The following is a 22,343-nucleotide window of genomic DNA, read 5'->3' on the forward strand; positions in this document are numbered from 1 at the left end:
CAGAACTGTGCCTTTCAGGTTCTCTGCAAGTCATGAACAAAACGAGAAAGATCATGGAACACGGCGGGGCCACCTTCACCAATGCCTTTGTGACCACACCCATGTGCTGCCCGTCCCGGTCATCCATGCTCACGGGGAAGTACGTGCACAACCATAACGTCTACACCAACAATGAAAACTGCTCCTCTCCCTCCTGGCAGGCAATGCACGAGCCGCGGACCTTTGCCGTGTATCTCAACAACACTGGCTACAGAACAGGTAAGGGATGCTGTTTCCTCTTCCACAGTCTTAGACGAGACTAAGACGAGACGATGCACAGGGTGGAACGAGGTGTGAGAAGTTCCAGGAGACTCAAAAAGGAAGAGTCTACCTTCTCTCATCTCTGCTGTGGTCCATGCTCTGTCGCTATGACAGAACCCAAGAGACAGGGTAACTTGTTGAAGAAAAAATGTCCAAGGTCTCGCAGTTCAGGGGGTTGGAAGCGCAAGAACATGCTGGCAGCTTCCAGCAAAGCTTTTAATCTCAACCACAGAATGGCAAAGAGTGAAAGGACAGGTTAAGTGCCCTCGGCAGACAGACAAACACAAGGGTGGCCTCACTTTCTAACAACCTGCTCCACAGGCAACATCCACTCCTGGGAAAGGCACTGAGTTCCTCTTAGCAACTGAATTAGGTATCAAAGCACTCAAATTTTAAAGAAGACAAGCCACATTAACACCAGAGTAAGAAGTACTTTTACTCCAGAGAATATCCCAGTGGGAAATCCCTTCTAGAACATTCAGTATTCTCAGTGGATGTAATAGGAAAATGTTGTTCCCACAAAGGCGCCCAGCAGGTGAAACAGTCCAAGGTAACATACCATGAATGAGGCTTCCTTCCATTCACTAATCTCAGCGGATCGTGGAAGAACTTGGGGGGTTGCTTAGATGTGGGTAATGCCTGCTGATGGTTCAGGGGAAATTACTAAGTGTTGTTCTGAAGTGCTCAGTGCCTGTTCCAGAGCCTCAGACCCAGCAGATGAGCCAAAGGACTTCTTGAGTAAATTAATAAGCCAGCCTTGTGGACTTTCCTGATTCATTTATTCATTCATACGGAATGAATGGGACTGCAGCAGTTCCTTTAGCGGAAGTCACAGTCATCAAACATGGACCGTTCCTTCCAGGAAAGGAAGCCGTCTTTACTGCACCAGCTACCGACCCTGAGCCCGCACACAGCAAGAGGAGGCTCATGGTTAGCTGGGGTTTTGAAAACTGAACTCTTTGTTGGGGCGGGGGGGGGGGGGGGGGGGGCGGGGAATCTGAGTATCTCACTGTGGGCAAGGACTAAGAGGAAAGACCTCCTGGGACCATTATCCTCAAAGCCCTTATTCTCCAGCACTGGATTTCGCTTCCCAGTTTTCTCAGTTTCTTCACAGGAGGAAGTAGGGTACACATGGCAAGCTTGCATGGTAAAAAATAGAGTATGGATCCCCACCCCAAAAACCACTTAGATTTATTCATAAGAAGGTGTCATCAAAAAGGTTTATTGGAAATTATTTTCAGGCCTATAGATAATCTGTTCCTAAAGTTTTAAGGGATTGCAGATAAATATTCTCTTGACTCTCTTTTAATCATTCCCAATGGGATCAGGAAATATGTTGTCATTTGCTTTTTCGAAGCAAGCCCCATGGGCACTTAATTCTCGTTATTTATGGATGAAATTATTGATTGTGCATATGCTAGCTCCAGCACACACAGGCGTCTGAGGACCCCTATTCACAGAGGAAACCCCTCTGCTATCCAAGGGTGTTTGCTTTCGATTAGGAGGGGGACTGGACTAGAGAGGGGGTTTCAGAGGGCACCTGCTCCTGGTGTGTCTTCTCATATTAGTGATTTAAATTTATGGCGCCTTTCATCCCAGGACTCTCAAGCAATTAGCAAATCCACCAAACATCCCTGCAGGGTTCCAAGATGGCAGATGTGCTTGGCTGTGTTTTATAACTGGAGTAGGGCTTCGGGTACTGTGTAAGCAGCTCTGAAGCAAGTTTAAAACAGTCCTCTAATGCCTGGGTCTTACTCTAACCACCAAATGTGTTCTGCTCATGAGAAGTGTGTGAATCCAGTGCCTTTGACGTTCCCAGGCTCCCTGTAATTTAGTCCCTAGTGGAGAACATGAGTCTGGGAAGACTGAGACTCTCAGAACATCCAGAGTATCTGGATGGTATTTGTGCTCAGGGATGGAGCTGCAGGCTGGAGCTTAGAGCAGCACCAGGGTATGTTGATTTGTTTCCAAGATAATCCAGGAAAGAGGAAGGAGAAGGGAATGGGCTTCTACAGCTTGCCCACTCTGTCCTGGGCACTTCAGTTATCTCACCTACCTCTTATAAGAAAGCATGGAGGGAGACTACTAATGAAGAAATCAAGACTCACAAGGACTCATTGTCAAATGATAAAATCCATCCATCGATGGTGGATGGAGCCCAGAATATCTGACTGTACTGTACCCAGGATCCTTTTGTTTATCTGTCTTTTAAGACAGGGTCTCCTATAGTCTGAGCTCACCTGGAACTCACCACTTTGAACTTTTGATCCTCCTTCCTCTACCTCCAGAGTGCTGGGATTATAGGCATGTGCTGCTGTGCCTGACTGTTTCCAGGATCGTATTTCTGTGCATGTTATTTTCTCCTGCCTTGTTCCAAAGTGCCTTAGAGATGCATAGAGCACAGTAGGATGTAGAACAGTAAGTACTGTGGCCTGCAGAAACAAATGATAATGCCTACCTAAAGTTATGGTGAAGTTTGGCCCATGAAGTACATGCTGTGGAGTCATGGCGAAAGGCTGTGTGAAGAAAGTACGCTTCCTGATAGCAAAAGCAACATTGGAAAGAATCCCTTGCGGAGTTCACTAGGTCACCAGCAAGGAGGTCAATCATCAGCTTGTAGGTGGCAGAGTGTACTCTTATATTTATTTTCATTGTATTATGTCACACTCACCCTGTGTTGGGTTGGCTAAAACTAGAGATGATTTATTTAAGAGTTTTGTTTGTTTGTTTTATAGCATAGGCTGACCTCTAACCTTCCAGGCTCTAAATGCTGGCATTATAGGCATGTGCCACCATATCTGACCATCACTGACTCTAATCCCTTATTTTCCCAGCCACAAATTTATACCTACAAGAGAGGGGTGTTCTTAGTGACAGAGTTGGCACCAGTGCTTAGGGGAGCAGGGCTCAGCTCGGAATGTTACTCCACTTGTCGAGTTGGGTCTGGGATAAAGCTGTGAGCACCAACTGAAAGGCACCCCAATAAAGACTGTGTGTTATTCTCTGCAGCCCAGCTTTAGCTTGGGATTTTCTCCATGGACATCATATCCGCTTCTAGAAACAAAGGCTGATTCTAAAGCCAATATCTTTCCAAAATTGAGACACATCGGTAATGACAGAATTCATAGTAAGGGATCGTCCTCCTGTGTATAAGGAATTCTTTCAGGGAAGCAAGGACCCTTCCAAACACATAGGGGAGAAAAAGTATAACATTCACTCAGGTGGCCGGGATGTAGGTCAGTGGAAGAGGGTTTGTCCAGCGTGCATGAGATCCTAGGTTTAAGTTCAGCATCACAATGATGTTAGAGATCTGTGTAATTTAAAGTTATCTCTAATGAGAAAGATAAAAGTATCTCAGGAAGTTAGGAAATATGACCATCATCATAACAATAACTAATGATCTAACCATAAATAGTGGCTGCAAAATTAAGGGGATGGGGGAGAAGATTACAAGACACTAAACTAGTGAGAAAAAAAAATGATGTCTAATCAGTTGCTGCTTTCCTAATTGTGAGCATATTACTTGGACTATTTAACTGTAGACTTAAGAAAAATAATGGAGGAGACTAAAATAATATGACACATAAATATCCATCTAAGAGAAACGCAAAGTCCAATAAGTTTTATGAAAAACAACTCCAAGAAGACAAATTACTAAGAGGCTTATTTTGGGAGGCATCCAGAATACACGGATTTAAATGAAATGAATTGATCAATATTACATTTACCCTCGTATGACATGATTTTCCTCTTTCGGAACTCAGGCATATTTTTGGACTGGCTGTAACTTAAATGTTTCTAACTTTACTCATGGAAAATGTGAGTCGACCAGAGCTTAAACGGCCAAGAAGGAAGAAACACAACACTGTGTCTGTTGCATTTTGTCCTGAGTAGTGAAGTGAGAAAGGCCACGGATTATCTATCACAAAAAAAATGAGTGTGCTGCCTGAAGTCTGCTAAAAATTATGACCGGACAGATGTTAATATAAAACTTAGCCCAAAACTGTAAGGTTAAAAAGAAATCATCCGCGGTTGAGAGACGGCTTTGGATGGAAGGCAGAGAAGCTGAAGGTGAAGCTGGAACGGCTGTGGTCACAGCCTACTCTGCCCTTAATCTTTTTGAAGGACTCGGGCCAGTTTTCCAACATACAGTTTTCTTGCCTGTCCAAAATTACGCTGCAGTTCTGCTATGCTCGCTAAAATTACCTAATCACACGAGCTGACTGTTAGACACACCCATTCTACTCCATGCCGCGAGTGGAAGAGGCACTGTCTGGTTGGAATCTGCAATGAAATGTTTAATTAATTGTGGGCTGGTATCTTACTGTGCTGCCTAGACTGGTCTTCAGCCGCCATTCTCAAGCTATCCTCCTCTCTCTGCCTCCACTACACATACATGGTGCTATTCTTGCCTTGCTGTGCCTTTTTTCTGTAATAAATTAATTTACATAAGGTTACCTATTCTCTAACCTTCTGTCTTTTTACATAAGTTCTATCTTTTTACATAAGATTTGTTTTACTTGTAGCAAGCTTATTTATTTATTCTCTAGTAAAGGATTAAATTAAATGTAGGGTCTTCTAAGATAAGACAAGCTAATATTCTCACTTGTTTGGATTATGATGCCATGGATTTTTGTTAGGCAAGTAAACATGAAACGTTTCATATATTTATTGAACCACAGGATATTAGGGATACACTGGACCCTAGGATATAAAGAGACAGAAAGTGACAGTCCTGCCTTCACGGTGCTTGCACTCCATTTCAGTAAACCAAATTCATATATACAAATGTATAAACCACAATTGAGCTCAGTTCTCAACTGTATCTTTAGTAACTACGATGAAATCCTGCCACAGACATGAAAATGCCCATGAATACATCGTTCACTATACTAGATAAGATTTAATTTCTCTAATTAAAGCATCAGATCGTTTTATAGTTACTATTACTGATATAAAAAGAAAAGTCTCTTTTTCAGGCAGTTCATAGGCATGTTTCTAAGTGTATGCAGTCCGTGGTCCCAGAGGAGAGTAGGAGGATAACCACACACACACACACACACACACACACACACACTAGTTATCATCCATAATCCAATCTTTCCTATCTCTCTACCCATCTTCCGACTCCAACCACCTCCCTAAACAGCTGTGAAGGCAAGCGGTGATGTCATAAGAGAAAAGAATGGTCCAGAAGGTCGGGGTAGCTCTGACAGCACCGGCTGAGCTGAACTGCCATCACAAAGGAAGGAGGAAAGTCAGTGCTTATAGCCAAGCCCTTGGCGTGGTGATATGGAAATGGAATGAAAACCGAGCTCACTTTAGAGAAAGGCATGGATGAATGGTGCATGTGGAACAGAATGACTGGAAACCCAGACAATCAGTGGTAGGGCACGGCCACGAAACGGAATGTCCAAAGAAACCAGGGATGGGTGGAGATGATCTCGGTGACAGGAAGCTCCCAAAAGATCAGGGGAGCTTGAGCTGCCACTTCTGGGAGCTGCGTCCTGGGCCTGGGCTCTCCTGCAGCAGATGTGGTGGGCGACCCCACATCTGGAATCCTGAGTACATTTTTCACACTCCATTAACACAAAGACACTGAAAACCTGGAGGCAGTTCTGAAGGCAGTAGCAAGAACTATTAACAGACTTGAAGGAGTCGTTTATAAGGGAAGGATTAAGGCGCAGGGCAATCGCCATGGTAATGGCTAGAAATGGTACAAAGTGACCTAAAAAGTCCAGCCATGAGGGAAGGGCAGGCATGACTGGGCATGGCTTCCCTAGAGGTGGGGAGCACTGAAAGTAGCAGGAAAAGTTTTCAACTTAATGAAGGAAAATGGAAAGCACATGGGAGAGAATTGGTTTCTACAAAATAGGTCGTATTGGGGGACAGAAACCAGAAACCAGACACCAACAAACAAAAACCTGTAACAAAGCAGAACCGTAGATCAAGGTGTCCTCCAACCCCTTAAAATGTGACATCGTGGTGATTCTAGGCAGCACGTGAGAAGTCCCCTGTGCTTGTCAAACCGTGTTTAAGTGCTTTACCCTGCATCGGCCTCCTGTCGGGGTCACTGTGCCTCTTCTGAGCAGGTTCTCCAGGACAGTGCAGGAAGGCAGAGGCGAGCCAGCCTGCAGACGCCTGGAGAGCCTCCTCTCAGCTACACACTCCGTCTGCTATGCTCTTCTACAAAATTCTTCAAAAACATAGGACAGAAAAGTAGGGTAAGCCCCTAGAGATGAGGAGGAAGACAGAGAGAGGAGGACCCAGGCTTATTAGGCACAAGCTCCGAGAACAGTCCCTTTCTGAACTGAGAATGGGCAGGAGCAGGGCTCTGGCCTGCTTCTCCTAACACCAAGTTATACTGTTAGCAAAGGAAAATCCCTTTGTGGTGCTAGCCCACGGAGGAAGCCGGAAGCACCATGCAGGCAAACCCCTTACATCTTGTCCTACACTCATCAACCTGCCTGGAAACTGGGCAGGATCCTCAAGCACCAGGCACTGGGTAGGTGGGCGATGGATGGTTCACTCACTTATAGAATCCACAAGAAAGCATCCCTCCAGCAAAGAAACTCGAGTGCTGTATTTCTTTCTTTTTTAATTATTTATTTTTCTATATTATTTTTGTGCATTGGTGTTTTGCCTCATGTATGTCTGTGTGAGGGTATTGGGTGCCCTGAAACTGCAGTTATAGACAGTTGTGATCTGCTATGTGGATGCTGGGAATTGAACTCAGGTCCTCTGGAAGAGCAGCCAGTTCTCTTAACCATTGAGCCATCTCTCTAACCCCAGAGTGGATTGTTTCTCAGACTCCAGTCCAGATTGTTTTCAAAGAAAATAATTTAAGGAGTCATATAATTTTAAGACACCTTATAAAACTATATTCTACAGACATATGTTAGAAGAACAAATCAACTTTTAAAACTTGTAATTAAAGTGAAATGCATTTTTTTTGAATTCCAGAACTTGTAAACTCTCTGGAATATACCAGGTTCATTAGGCTCAGTGTAAGAAATACTGGCGGAACCTTGCACTGTACAAGGATGGTGGGCAGGCCACAGGGTGAGGCAACGGTGCACATAGAGATTCATGGCTATAATCTTATAATCTTAGCACTTGGGAGGTAGACACAGAGACAAAAGCAGGAAGGTCGATGGTTCAAGGCCAGCCTAAGCCACATAGCCAGACCCTGCCTCAAAAACTAAATACATGCATACATAAATGAGTAAATAAACAAATAACAAAAAATAAAAACAGCATGAAGTAGAGAGCTTCTGTCAGAAGGGACCAAGCTTACTGGAAGGAAGGGAAGGTGCATTAGAACTATGAGATATGGAACTTTGGGTTCGAGACTAGCATTCGAGTGAGCCACGAGCTTCTCTGGCCTTGATTGATTGAAGACCAGATGTGGACATGGAAGATTCGTGGAAACCACAGTGCCCACTGAGGTGCCACACTGGGTGAGGAAGGGCTCGAAAGGCTGGGAAAAGTTTTACTCTGTGGCTATGTGAAAAGCAAGGTGAGCTTCTCAGTGAAGTTTTTCTGATTCCTCACCCAAATAAAAAGCAAGAAAAGTTAATTTGGTCACAGAGACTAGCCCTCGGTGTTCTGGTCCTCACACAGCAGTCACACACCAGATCTCACACTGCCTGTCAACTGAACAAAAGAATATATTCCGCATTTATTCCAGGCTGGCCTGAAGAAGCAGATCCCCACAAGTGTGATGTATTTCAGTTCTACTTACATCTCTTTAAAAACAAAGTGAGTGACTGTCACTTGGACAGGGCCTGAAGGAATGTGCAGAGGAGAACTCTGGCAGTGCCCTCCTCCGATGAATTTTCACCTCACCATCACTTTTCAAGTCCTAATTTCACATCTCTGCATTTGCTTATGATTAATCATCTCACAGGAGAAAAATAATCTTTCATTTCCCATTGCAGCCTTTTTTGGAAAATACCTCAATGAATATAATGGCAGCTACATCCCTCCTGGGTGGCGAGAATGGCTTGGATTAATCAAGAATTCTCGTTTCTATAATTACACTGTTTGTCGCAACGGCATCAAAGAAAAGCATGGATTTGATTATGCAAAGGTAATTTCCAGGGTAAAACTGCATCAATTTGCTTTTGCGCATAATGGGGGGACGGCATTTCCAGGGACTTAAACTATCCGCAAGATGGGCTTTCTGTGTTCTCACAGTGTTCGAATGAGAAATTTTAAGGCAATTTCCAACTCCAGACAAGAAAGACTCTAAAGGCCCAGGGCTTTTGTCTAGTGAGCCTTTTTTTCCTTCCCTCTCATCAGGATGAAAGGCAATCGGCCTTTGATGAAAGTACCATCCAGAAAAATCAGACCTCCTCTTCTCATTGTTGTGATAAGTTTTGTTTCTCCCTCTCTTGAGAGAGAGCTAGTCTGCATAATCAAATGTGCATCTTGGACTGTTTGCTTTTCAGCGGTTGAAAGTGTGTTTTGTTGGTGGTTTCAGCCTTCCACATGGAAATAAGAACAGACTGGTGGAAATAAGAACAGTGTCCCAGAAACTTTGGGACACTGTTATTTGCTTTTACTCCCATCTGACCAAGCTGTTTGTGACCAGGACATCTGCCCTGGTCAGTGAGAGTTCACAACAGTCTCCCTCTGGCTGTCAGTCTTAGGTTGTCCAAATCAGTCTACAGAAACGGTCCCTGGTTCCCAAACAAGCAGATCCTAGACTTTAAAGTTAACAAAAGTAAGTCAGACACAGTGATGTGTGTCTATGATCCCAGCTCTTAGGAGGCTTGGACAGATGCATGGAGAGTTTGAGCCAGTTTGGGCTACATAGTGAGTGCAAGCCAACCAGGAGTATTTGGTGAGAGCTCATCTAAAGCACAAAACCACAATCACAAAAATTTTCCTAAGATTACTAACTTAAATTAATAAAAAATTGAGACCATAAAAGTGAAGGGAAGAATATCTTTAAATTCAGCTTAGTAATTTTTCTAAAACATTCTCTTTCCTTCTGGACAGATCCATTTTATTTTCCTAAAAATGCCAAAATTCAGCTGGCTCTAGCAACTTGTTTCAACAGGTTCAGGCATTTGGTAGAAAGTGAATGGGGACTGGATAGCATTTCAGGCATGCTGTTGTCTTTGTGCCTGGCCTTCATGAGAGAACAATGGACTCGGAGAGACATGAGGTGTAAGGCTGGCTCTTCCTGCCGTCCTGAAAATAATGAATACAAATGAACTCACTAACACTGCTGATAGGCTTCTAGACATCAAATTGGAGAGTCACGTCAGCAGGGACCTTGAAGGCAAATTTGATCCACATCCTCATTGTAAAAGACAAGGAAACTCAGCTTGGAGTGGTTCAACCACTCATGTATCCTGGGTCATTTCCCTGGCTGGGGACAAAAATCTTTGCAGGCAAAGGAAGCATGCCATGCACACTAATTGTCATTGCTATCACTTTCGATCTGCAGGGATGCTTTTCATGCTCCTTGTTCAAGCTATTAACCTTTTATTCCCCGTTGTCCTAAGGAGAACAAAGTAATCACGATTCTCTCCAAATACTAAATCAGCACAACCTGCTCATTATCACGGCTGATTAGGTGTCAAAGACAACTGTATTGGACATGTGTGCGCATGTGCATGCCCACAGGAGTGCGTGTGTGTTTATGTGTGTGTGTGCTTGTAAAGAAATTTAAAAAGACTCCCACATGGAAAGGGGGTGCAGACAGCCTTTGGACGTGTCCTCACAAGGATGTGACACAGATTTCTGCCCCCACCACTGTTCTGGCAGCTGCTCTGGTCCTTAAACCCACACCATGTGACCAGGTGGGCCTGGAAGTCTTTGACATTGTGACCATTGCCTAGGGGTTTCTGACAAAAGTTTACACTACAGCTTTAGGCCAACGGTAGGCACAGAGAAGCAGGTGGCTTAATTAAAGTTCTCATCTTCTCGGTCCTCCTCATTCCTCCCTGCCCACTTCCAAACTTGCATCATGCCTCACCCCCTACACTGTGTGCTAAGTCATTTTATTAGCAAGTCAGACTCAGATCCCAGCAGCTGGGCCGCTTTCTTGGTACAGTTCGCATAGTATAAGCTGCAGGAAATCAAATGCTCCCACGTTTGAGTGTTCCAAGTAAACGACTTGATAAAATGCTGCCATTTGTCCCTGTACCCGTGACTTTTGACAAGGCCTTCGATTTGATGGTGGTATTATTCTTAAAGGTAGATTAAATGACTAAAGCGTTTCCTGGGTTTGTGTGTTTGTGTGTGTGTCCCTTTGCGTATGTGTTCTGAAGTTGTGAATGTCAAGCGGGTGTGGGCATTTCCTGCCCTTGGAGTAATTGAATGTTTCACCAATGAATTACTCTCAATGAAACCTGAGAATGAGATATGGATCCGGTGTTTCATGTGTTCTTGAATTGATATGGCCAGTTTTAATGATTATCTTAGGCAAGCACAACTTACCTCTTTCCTTCCCTAACTGCTAAATTGTATGTCTTTTTCCCCCTTGTTGCTAAGCCGGTTCCCCTAAAAATGAACAGCCACAGATATTTCTGCTCTTGAAGGTGGTTGGCTCCTTGGGCGGCTGTCGTCCCTCTCAGGCTTAGACCTTGCCTCTGTACTCAGTGGGTAGATTCTGAGGAAAGTGGTGTTCAGATGTGATCTTGAATGTCACCTTTTGTAATTTTTGTTTTGTGTCAAATGTATGTTTCAGGACTACTTCACAGACTTAATCACTAACGAGAGCATTAATTACTTCAAAATGTCTAAGAGAATGTATCCCCATAGGCCCATTATGATGGTGATCAGCCACGCAGCGCCCCACGGCCCTGAAGACTCGGCCCCACAGTTTTCAAAACTGTACCCCAATGCCTCCCAACACATGTGAGTAACAAAAGCAACAATGCATCCTTGCCGAACGTGGCCCTTGTTTGTGCTCCCCAACGTATCCTCCTCTTTACCCTATTTCCTTCCACGCTACACAGCCCCAAGGCAGAAATGCCAGCTCCATGGTGTTGGTGTCAGGATGTGAAAACCGAGGGGTGCAGCGCAGGATAGGCAGAGCCGCTAGGCTTGCAATAGTGCGTGCTGGGGTTCTGATTGGGAATCGCATTTCCAGTGTCTGCCAGTTACTAAATGAAGAGGCTCGCGTCAGGAAAATGGGGGCAGTTTTCACCTAAAGTCCCATTCAGTGTCATCAATGATATTTTGGAATATGACCTAATAGTACTAACGGGGTGGGAAGGCTTTGCTTTCAGTAGCTGCGGGGCGGCCCCTCTCTGCTCGGGCTGCAGAAACGTGGCTTTATTTTCTTTCCTGGGGAACACAGGAGCAGCTTGGCTGCAGATGTCCAATTAGGCTTTTGCAGAAGGCAACTGGAGTGGCGTGCCTGGGAGGCCCTCTCAGGTCACGGCTTTAAAATAACCCGATGTTTCATCTGTGGGGAGGCTCAGGGAGGCCCCGGTGGCTGGGAGGAGCGGAGGGAGAGAAGAGAGCCGCAGTGTGCTGATAATCCTCTCTGGCCAGGGGTGGAAAAGTCGGGGTGCCTCGGCAGCAAAGAACAAGATTTTGTTGTTGGCTCTGTCAACAGTTTCTCCCAACCTTCACACCCAAAAGGCAGCCTTCCACACAGAGCAGCGGGGACCAGGTCTGCTGAAACACATCCATTCAGAAGGCACCTTTATCACAAACCTCTGAAACTGGTTCATGATCTAGGTGTGCTTAAATACTGCCCCTCCTGGCTCTTCTAAACGAGATCCCAGACAGAAAGAACCTTAGGGGTACAGAAGAGACCACTGATGGAATTGCCAGGCATTAGGCTCCCGGGAGGAAGTTTTCTTTCTATTCTTAGTATCTTTCTGTAACTATCCTTCCTCGGTCACATGACCAAGACTAACAGGAAAGAGGTCAGAGCTCACTTAGAACAGAAACTAACAATAAATAAGAAGCAAAGTGGGTCACCTACTGTGCCCAGGAGGATGCAAATATTTATTGCATGAAAGATGGAGACACACAAGACAGTTGCTCCAGCAACGGGGGAGTTGAAGTCAACTGTGTGGACAGAATCCTTCCCTTGTTTCTGACTCTGCAGATGGATTTATGAATGGAGCCTCTCAGCGGGTGGCTCCTTGTTGCAGCTCAGTTACAAATTCAGCAAGCAGCAGGTGCACTTGGGAGGAAAACATCCTTCGGGCTTCCTCAGTAGTACCTCGAAGCTCACCTTCTCCCTCTCTTTTGACCGGAAATCACATTATATAGCTCCCTTTGTTGCTATAGCACCATCCCAGCCTAAGATGACTTTCTACAACCTTGATACCTCAAGGGCATTTCTCAGCGTTTGCAGGGCAGGGGCTGCTAAAATGCGGCATTTCATGGTTCTTTAGAGGTCAGCCTGCCTTTGAAGCTTCGAGGCTAGATCCTAAGCCTATATGAAAACCAGCCACTCAAGTGATCCCAACAGCTAGGTTGCATGTACAGACAGTAACTACAGGTGGAGAGGAGTCCAGGGTCGGGAGGGGAGGTCAAGGGGGTTTGGGGGTGGAGGCTCCGAAGAATGCACCTTGGACTCTGACACTAGAAATTATACATATAAGATTATCATACAGCACAGATTAAGGAAGTTAATCTTAGTTAAGGAAGGCCCAATGGGTACCCCTTGAACACTAATAAACTTGCATGGGGTGTCCCAAATCCAGCTTGTATTCATAAGGTTTTACTGAAGCACAGCCACACTCATCCATTATGTATACAATGCAGCTACATTTGAGATCCTCCAGCCAAGTGGAGCTGTACATGGTCTGTAAAACTTAGAAGATTTATAGTAAATTTGCCCAGACCCAAGTTTTACGGGGAAGATGGGTAAGTGCCCAGAGAGTCATAACAATGGAGGGCCAGAAGTGTTGGGCACAGAGCAACAGTCACAGCACCACAGAGCAATGGGGGAAAGCGTTTGCATCTTTGGGGGAAACAGATTAACAGGCATTCAGGGTAGACCTGGAAGGATGGGGGAAATGTGTGCGGGAGACGCTACAGCCATGAAGGTAGATGATTTCAGGGACAGAGTGTAGAGCTGACGAGGCTCACTACGCACATGAAATCATCAAAGACAATGGTTCTCAACCTGTGGGTCCTGACTCCCTTGTCAAACCGCTATCTCTAAAGAATATTTGCATTACGGTTCCTAACAGTAGCAAAATGACAGTTATGAAGTAGCAATGAAAGTAATCTTATGGTTGGGGGAGGTCACCACTACATGAGGAGCTGTGTTCAAGGATTGCATCATTAGGAAGGTTGAGAAGCACTGATCTAATACATGACCCAGGAGCTGAAGAATGGGGTACAAATAAAGTAATAAGAAATAAAGCTTAAGGGGGAAATGATTGCAAAATATTGGGAACCTCAGTGAGTTTGTATATGAGTGGGGTATAAGGAATATGAGCTGACTTGATCACTTCCACATGGGAAAGGGTTGGGCTACTCCTTTATACTTCTAACAAGCCAGCTGGGCCCTTAGCATTGCCCCAAGGAAGCAAACCCTTTGCCTGGCAGAGTGAAAGTATTCAGGTCTGTCTTACCTGTCCCTGGTAAGGCCACAGGCAGTTTGTTTGACCTCAGAGCTTCCATGAGCTCATCCATAAGTGCAAATACATGAGTCACCTTGATGTGATGTCATGAGCCAGACTTTAGAGACAGCAGAGGTAACGTTCCCACGTAGGGACACAGAAGCTGTTCATTCTTATTGACCCTCTCTATTAAGATCAATCATATGCAAATGTCAATATGATTGACCCACAAATAGTATAATTTCATTCTGTCTAACTCAAGGTTCAAAGAGAGCTGATAGAGAAATAAGTCCACACTTGCCCCCGGTGACAGGGTAAATCCCTTGACAAGTTAAGACTTCACTGCAATGGACCTCTCACACCTGGCTATTCTAAAAAAGAATAGATCTGGGCTGTCATTTTTTTCTAGACGTGCAGTTTTGCTCTGGGCAAATGCCACATGAGAGAACATTGCCAGTCATGGGAAATGAACATGCAGTCAGTGAGAGATTGGACTTCTTTGCCACTGATCCTTGGGTTTTGTGCCCCCGGCATGTAAGGAGAGATCCACATACATCCATACATCCCTGGAAGCCTTGAGTTCCTGGGCACCTTCTTGCAAGGGTCTCCCTGGCTGCTGATGGAGGAAGGGAGGGAATGAGTGCCCAGGTTCAGAGTTCAGTCCTTCAACAAAAGGAGCGAGACAAATTGGAGACAAGCTGCAGATTGTGATGCATGGAGCTACTGAATGGCTGGCCTCCTTAGTGAAAACATTAGCGATGCAGTCAAGCTATGGGATGTAAGCAGTGAAGTGCTCTGCAGAAATATTTGGCAGGCCCTGTGGAAACAGCATGGAGCTGTAGACACTCCTCGGGTGCGGGAAGCTAGTCATGTGGACATTTTGCTTCAGGTCTTCCTAGGTGGCCAAACATCACCCGCTCCCTTTCATCCAGCCCTGGGCTGTGGCTATCTGACCCTCTTAGACTGGGGAGAGTGGATCAAGTTTCCATGGTGTTTGCTTCTCTGACAAAGAGAGAGGCCCATTCAAAATCGGCACACTGCTTTACAAACTGAGGGGAGAGGTTATGCCTCCCAACTGAGAACAGGAGCGGATTATCGCTCCCTTGTTCACATGGGGGGCCTGTTCAATCAGACAGTAGCTCGTCCCGTCTTGGCTTCCAAGAAATCCAAGCAAAGCTCCAACAAGGAAATCCACATAAAACTCTTATCATGAAGCCTTTCACTGCGATGGAGCCCCTACTAAACTTTCATGGAATAGGTCCAGCCTCTCACCCTCCACCCACTGTGATAGTCCGCCTCTGCCACCCACTGTCGCCCATCAACTCTGGAGATGGTTTTTAATTGTTTTGTTTCAGTAGTGGATTCTTTCATACTACACACACACACACACACACACACACACACACACACACACACACACACACACCAAGAGACAGAGGGGGGCAGGGCTGGGGTGGAGCTGCTAATTGGAGCTGTAAAGAAACATCCTCTCTTGGGGCTGCAGAAAGGCTCAGCAGTTAAGTGGCCCTATTGCTTTTCCCAGAGGACCCAGGACCCACATCAAGCAACTCCTAACTGCCTGTAACTCCAGTTCCAGGGCAATTCATTTCCCTCCTGGCCTCTGAAGGCACCTGTACTCACGTGCACATGACCCACACTGACACACATACAAGATTTAAAAATACAATCAATCTTTATAAAATTTCTGGGCTTAACAAGAATTTGTATTCTTAATCCCTTTCACAGAAAATATTTAAAGTTACACTTCTGAAGATGAAATTTTTAAATATGCCTATGAATGTCCAATTTGGGCAGAATTATTCCTTTTTCTATAAACCTACTCCGTTCTTTCCACTTTATGATGAACCCCTCCCTATGTATCCCAATTACAGAGCTGAGCAGCAGGCCTCCAGAGGAACGCAGTCACATGGGACACCCTATGAACCCTGGCCTAGCAACTTTGACCCAAGGCAGAGACAAAAGCACCTGTCGAGGAGCCTGGCTCCTCATTTAGTTGTAAAATTCGGTTTACCAAGTGAATAATGTTGATCTCACCAGCTAGTGGACATGAAAATATTATTTTAAGATAGCACTAAGATTCTTCAAGAATATGTTTTAAGAGATCAAAGAGCAATCAGCAATTCTCTTGGTTGCATAATTTTTAAAGTAAAAAAAAAAAATAAGGTCCCATTTGTTGGCTTTAAGGAAAACATAAATGTCTTCATTCAGGGCCCAGGAATAGTTGGGAACAAAGCTGGAACCAGGTGTCACTTCTCCTTGTCCCCATTGCTCTTCCCACTACACCAGGCCACGTCTCAGTTCATGTCACAGCCACAGTGAATATCAGAGTGACTCTTACGTATTTGCATAATTCCAATTGGCATTTCCAGCATCATTAAACAATTCTCTATTCTTATCGTATGCCTATAATCAAGATCACTTGGTCTTACTCTGCGTGTGTTCAAATGTTATCTGCCTAAAGATATTTGAAGTCAGGTGGGGCATATCTCCAGAAAGTCAATTAAGTAAATTCAATTTTAGTGAAATTGAACATGGCATGGCTTAGGAGCGTGGGTATAGCGTTTCCAGTGTAAGGCTCTGCCAGTGAGTTCTAAGCCTGTAGATTGGGCTTGTGCTGAACAGAGACCTGCCTTTCCACTCACAGGGTGGTGTTTCTTTCACTGTCTTTTTTTTTTGTTGGTGTTTGCAACTAAAAAAACAAATAAAAAAATAGATGTTCAACACATCAACAAAAGAAATATATTATCACCTGAATGACAGCCAAGGCCATCAATATTCAAAAGGAACCATGAAGTTCACAATTCCCCAATATGGATTTAATATACAACACATGCATTCCTGGAAGCTATTTCTTGGCTACTAAGAATCATTCTTTTGAAACTCCCTACCCACCAAAGAGAAAGGTGGCACTGTCGGTGTCTCAGAACCTTTTGTCCCTACTTTTGTCAACAAGTAACACTGGAGAGAGACTCGAACCCACAGAAAACTGGCATGCTGTTGAAGACTGAGCTCGTGTGCAGCCAAGTGTGCGGTGCTGTCCCGAGCAAGAACCCCAGAAAAGCAAGACTGCGGGAAAGCAGGCGCTCCAGGCAAACACAGCCCGGGAAGAGTCTGTGGCAATGCACAGATCTACTTAGAACGTTCATTTTGCAGGCCGAAATTTTTTTTACCAGTCTGGCCCTCTGAGACAGTGACTCCTCTGAATAGATTCTGGGCTTGTTTTTTTGTTTTTTTGTTTGTTTGTTTGTTTTCTCTTGTTGTAAAGGAACAGAAACTCTAAAGTGTGCTCTGATCCTTCAGCGGCTTGATTTTAAAGTGGTAATCAGCATTAAGCACTTTTCTGTGGTACATCCATCCAATGGGCTTCCTAGGGCCAGTCCCTGTATTTGCAGCTTAAATTGATATTCAGCAACAGGTGGTAGGCTCCGGAGCAGGAAGGAGAACTCTTTACATTGGGTAAAAGGCTGAAGACGGAAGGATTCCCTTTTGATAGGGAAAACTTTGCTAGCCTGTGGTCACAGCAGCTGGAGTTTGGGGGCCTCTCTGTGCTCTGTCAGTGGGACATCACCGAGGGAACACTTGGCTTTCTCCTTTGCCCAAGGGGAGTGAGACGCCTCAGTGAGCTACCTGTAAACCAGAGTAGAATGGAACCCCAGAAGCAGTGTTCAAGAGTCACAAAAATCTCTCAACCGTCACAAGAAGTTCTGCAAAGTCATTATTCTCATTGTACAGATGAAGAAACTGGGGCATCACCCCCCACACACACAAAAAGAACTGTCCGGAATCATATAGTAACACATCACAGAACTGGGACAAATAATGAAGTCAGACTCCCAAGCATTCCAGACAACTGAAAATACAGTATTCCCGTTTTAAGGAGTTCTCCACTTCTCTCAGTGAAGCTGTGTCCCTGTGACAGTTCCAGGCCCTCTGGAGGAAGCTGAAGTCAGTCCTGAGGCAAGCAAGCCTTAATTATCACCGGGGGACAGAAGGCTGCATCTTCAAGGAATTCGGCCGAGCTCAGCAGGAGGCAACCACAGTCTTTGGCAACCGATCACTTTTCAACGAGGTTGTCAATCCCAGCAACCATGGACCCTCCACCTGCAGGTCCCCAACAGCTGTTGTTCTTCGCGGTGGGGGGAGCAGTGGCAGTCGGCCCTCCTTTAAAAAGCAAATGCATGCCCCAGATCCCTGCTACCCGCTGGGATCCCACCTGGAATGGCATCCTCCAAGCTAGAGGTCATCTCCCATATTGAGAAAGTCAGAAAACTACCAGGGGAGGGGGTGGACAGCTTTGACAACAGGCCCTGAACTCTCCCTTTTAATATAAGCCAGATTTAACATATGTCATTCGGTAAATCCAGGAGTCCAATTGGAGGCTTGTAATTTGCTGCAAGCTCCCCGGGGCTCCTCAAAGTGAGGTGGGGCTGCACCGAGCACATCAAGGTAGCTGGTGGAAGATGTAATTTGCCCACTGTGAGCCTGCGCGTCAGTTACCTATTGTAATTTTTATTTGCGTTGAGGTTTTGTGGTTTTAAAAAAGTCAACTAGATTTATTTTTAAATTAAGCCGACCTAACTTCAAAGGCAGTGAGGGGAGGATGGGTATTATACAGAAACCCTTGTTGTAATCTCTTACAGCTGTATCCCCTTTCGGCCACAATTGGTAAATGGCTAGGAGACCTTTCATGACCAATGTGCTGTCTTTCTCTGACCTCATACCCCACCCCCCATGGGTGCAAAACCCTTGCATGGGGATTTCTAAACCCCTCTGCCCTTCTCAGCTTCTAAATCTAATCCTGTTTGTAACGGGGCGTGCTGCATAGACAATGAGGAAGGCAGACTTCAGTCCTAGCCAGGGCTCCCTGCCCACTGTGGCCAGCTTCTAGAAAGGAGGAATCCTTCCAGGTCAAAAATCTGGACCAGTTGGCTCCAGATTCATTTATCTGGTGGGCGGCAAACATTGATGTTGAAAGTTTCTGTTTGACATAGTCTCAAAGGGGGAAAGGAAAAAGAAGGGAAAGGAATTTTCCCTTGAAAAGAATGGCAGATGTTACTCAAGGAATCTGCAGTTTGATATTACGGGGTTCTTTCAACCTAGATATTTGCATGAAAAGAATTTGCTTACTGGCTTGTGGAGGAAACTCCTAAGCTTTGTTTGAGAGTCTTGGAGGAGTGCCTTGCACCCATTCACAGATGTGCAAATTGAGTGCTCCCTTTTCACCTAGGCTGTCCCTTTAGCAGGAACTCCTGTGCTCTGCCCAGCATCACGTGGGAATGGTGTCTTCATGACAGTTACCAGGTAACAAGATGATGCTCGCTGCCACTTAGAACTTTCTATGTATGAATGGGCTCTGCGACCCTCCTGGCTGGAGAAAATGTGAAAACAGGTGCCATTTTTATGCCTCAGTGTGCACAAGAACATCCCCAAGTACAACCATGCAAACATTGTATGGGAAGTTCACAGTGTTAGAGAATCAGTGTGGTGCCTGCCGAGGTCTCCTGGAATGACCTGGCTCACGGGGACCATTTCCAGAACACACACACACACACACACACACACACTTCAGACTTCCTGCCTACAATCTTTCAACTACAGACTTCTACCCCCAAAGAGAGACAGGTAAACAGATTCCTCACTCAATACAGATGGTGGCTTTCTCTGGGAGACTGGCTGTTTGTAAACCTGTGGTTTCTGTTAAAAGCGCTGTCACGCAGAGGAAGCATCCCTTGCTCGTCCCTTTGTTCATGTTATGGAAGTATGTGAGCTTGATTCCGCCATCTTTGCTAACCCATGCGAGTTACTGACCTGCCTTGGTTTCCTCGTCTATAAAATAATAGTAGGTGATTAGGGATAGCAAACCTGTTCACCAAAAGAGCTGAGACAATCAAATTAGTTAAAATACATACAGTAAGTTGTATAATACTTTACAGTAAATACACCTTCTGTGAGCTTTTCATAGCTTGTGAAGAGAAGGTTTGAATGCATGAGTAGCAGTGTCTCGGTATAAGAATCTTGCTAATGCTAGGCAGTGGCAGTGCACTACTTAATGCCAGCACTAGGAAGGCAGAGCAGGCAGATCTCTGAGTTCGAGGCCAGCCTGGTTTACAAAGCAGGTTCCAGGACAGGCAGGGCTACACAGAGAAACCCTATCTTAGAAAACAATAACAACAGAATAAAACAAACAAACACAAAAGAATCTTGCCAACATAGGCCTGCACTTGAGAAGCACAAGATGGGAGCATCTCTGGTAATCAGGGAAGACTTTAGCATAGCCATTTAAGTCCCCAGGACTGTGTAGCTGATGGCACTGATCTCTGCAACCCAGTAAATGTAGGCGCGAACGAGCCTATTCTACAGCAAAAGGGCCCACTTCTCTACAAAACCCTTGTCTTCTACCCCTACTAATTTCTCTGTGAAGCAAGCATTTTATTGGTAAATGTATAAATTGCAGACATAGTCTTGGTTATAGTTCTAGCAAATATAACTGAATTAATGGTTTTAATGTACAACATGAAGAACGAGCAAATCACATGAAGATGTACCAGTGATCAATAAAATTATCTAAAGAGATTAATGTGTTGAGATTGTGAGTCATCATCAACCCGCATAGCATGCTGGTATCTTTATTTATTAGGCTCATTAGCAATAAACAGTTCATGAGCTAACATCACCCCGTTTTATCTGTAAATCTCATCGTCATGTGCTGCTTACACATTTTATTCATGGAGCCCAGATGAACTTGAATCAATTGCATGTTCAGTCCGAGTATTATCAGTGTGAATTTACACACCTACAGAGGATGAATACTGTTTGGGGTGGTAGAGACTGCAGACAGTCTCAAAACTTAAAAAGATTTCAAGAAGCTTGAAAGGAAAAACACTTCAGCAGTGACTACATTATCTCTCAGAAGAGATTATTTCACAGCCTTTAACTTGAAATATTTCCCCAAAGGACCAGGTTTTTGCAAAAATGTATTTATGATAAGATTGCTTTCTGCATGTTTTCAGAACTCCAAGCTATAACTACGCACCGAACATGGACAAACACTGGATCATGCAGTACACGGGTCCCATGCTGCCCATCCACATGGAGTTCACCAATGTCCTCCAGCGCAAACGGCTCCAGACTTTGATGTCAGTTGATGACTCCGTAGAGAGAGTAAGGCCCCCTCCCCGTGGTGACATGTTTTCATCTAACGTCCTCCCATAGATCCATCCCAGTCGATCCAGTTTTTGTTTCCCATTATTGTGCTGAGAGAGAGAAGCAAGTGTGGTCAGTGACCCTCATCCCTGTCCCCTTATCCTGTTTCTTCGAGTTTGATTCTTAAGGAGCCAGTGACAAAGAACAGAAAAATCAAAATATCACAAATCAGGATCCATACTCTCAAATGCTTTCAGAAATTGAACAAATCATGTCAGTGTCTAGAGCAGATTTAAAACACTGCACTAGGGACCGACCGGTGAGAATTGTGGAGGAGGTAGCGTTAAGGAGCCCATCTAACGCAAACAGCGACTCCACTTCATCTTTACAGTATAAAAACGGAAACCAAGTATGATTGTGTTGTCTGTCTGGCTTTTGAAAGAAGACTGACTCTACCCAGACTGGGTCTTCTTTACACTTATAATTAAATAAATGAGTGATGAAATGAAAATTTTCAAAGTGAAATCTAGAGAGTTTGCTGGGAGAGGCGGTTTCATGACTTGTTTTGTTGTTTGCTTGTTTAGCAAACAGGAAACAAATCCTGTAAGCAGAATGTACTAGATTTAAAAAAAAAAAAAAAAAAAAAGCTACATTTTGACTGTAGTGCGGCATATTTCCCCCAGCAGGATCATTAAGTATTTTAAAATGTGGATGATGTCCCTGTTTGCCAGCCTTACGAAAGTCACTCTTGGCTTTTGAAAAAACGATGAGATTCAGGCATGGTGGTGCACATCTTTAATCTCAGCACTTGGGAGGCAGAGGCAGGTGGAGCACTGTGAGTCCGAGGCCAGCCAGGTCCTTTGGGGGAAGTCCTTTGGGGCAAGGCTCTGGCAGGTCACCTCCCATGTCACAGTTGGCTCTGACTTGTCCTGTGCTCTGTTAACAGCTGTACAACATGCTTGTGGAGACAGGCGAGCTGGACAACACTTATATCATCTACACTGCCGACCACGGATACCACATTGGACAGTTCGGACTGGTCAAGGGGAAATCCATGCCATATGACTTTGACATCCGTGTGCCTTTCTTTATTCGTGGTCCCAGCATAGAACCAGGATCGATGTACGTATTTCTCTGTAGCATGGAGCTGTTGCAGCTCCGGTACATCTAAGATAATTCAGATCCTAATCTCAGTATATGGTTTCTTTCCATCCAGATCAAGGTTGCATGCGACAACCCAGTAGGAGGGAAAGGGTCCCAAGAACAGGCCAAAAAACAGTCAGAGACACCCCCTCCTCATACACCCCCACTTTAGGAGTCCCACAA

At 44.9% G+C, this 22,343-nt stretch overlaps 1 protein-coding gene across 6 annotated transcripts in view; it reads left to right on the forward strand.

Moving 5' to 3' along the window:
- The window catches only part of Sulf1 (sulfatase 1), a 167,025-nt gene that overhangs the window by 102,087 nt on the left and 42,595 nt on the right, over positions 1-22,343 (forward strand). For 4 of the 6 annotated variants that reach the window (XM_042270725.2, XM_006974694.4, XM_076563707.1 and 1 more), the window contains exons 5-9: positions 19-258; positions 8,241-8,392; positions 11,006-11,175; positions 20,885-21,035; positions 21,964-22,139. In XM_042270725.2, coding sequence (XP_042126659.2) covers positions 19-258; positions 8,241-8,392; positions 11,006-11,175; positions 20,885-21,035; positions 21,964-22,139 — 889 coding nt within the window. The remainder of the gene's footprint in view (positions 1-18; positions 259-8,240; positions 8,393-11,005; positions 11,176-20,884; positions 21,036-21,963; positions 22,140-22,343) is intronic. The other 2 variants (XM_076563708.1, XM_042270728.2) reach the window with 1 other exon arrangement.

Source organism: Peromyscus maniculatus, chromosome 2 (assembly GCF_049852395.1).
Source record: "Peromyscus maniculatus bairdii isolate BWxNUB_F1_BW_parent chromosome 2, HU_Pman_BW_mat_3.1, whole genome shotgun sequence".
Taxonomy (NCBI): Eukaryota; Metazoa; Chordata; class Mammalia; order Rodentia; family Cricetidae; genus Peromyscus; species Peromyscus maniculatus.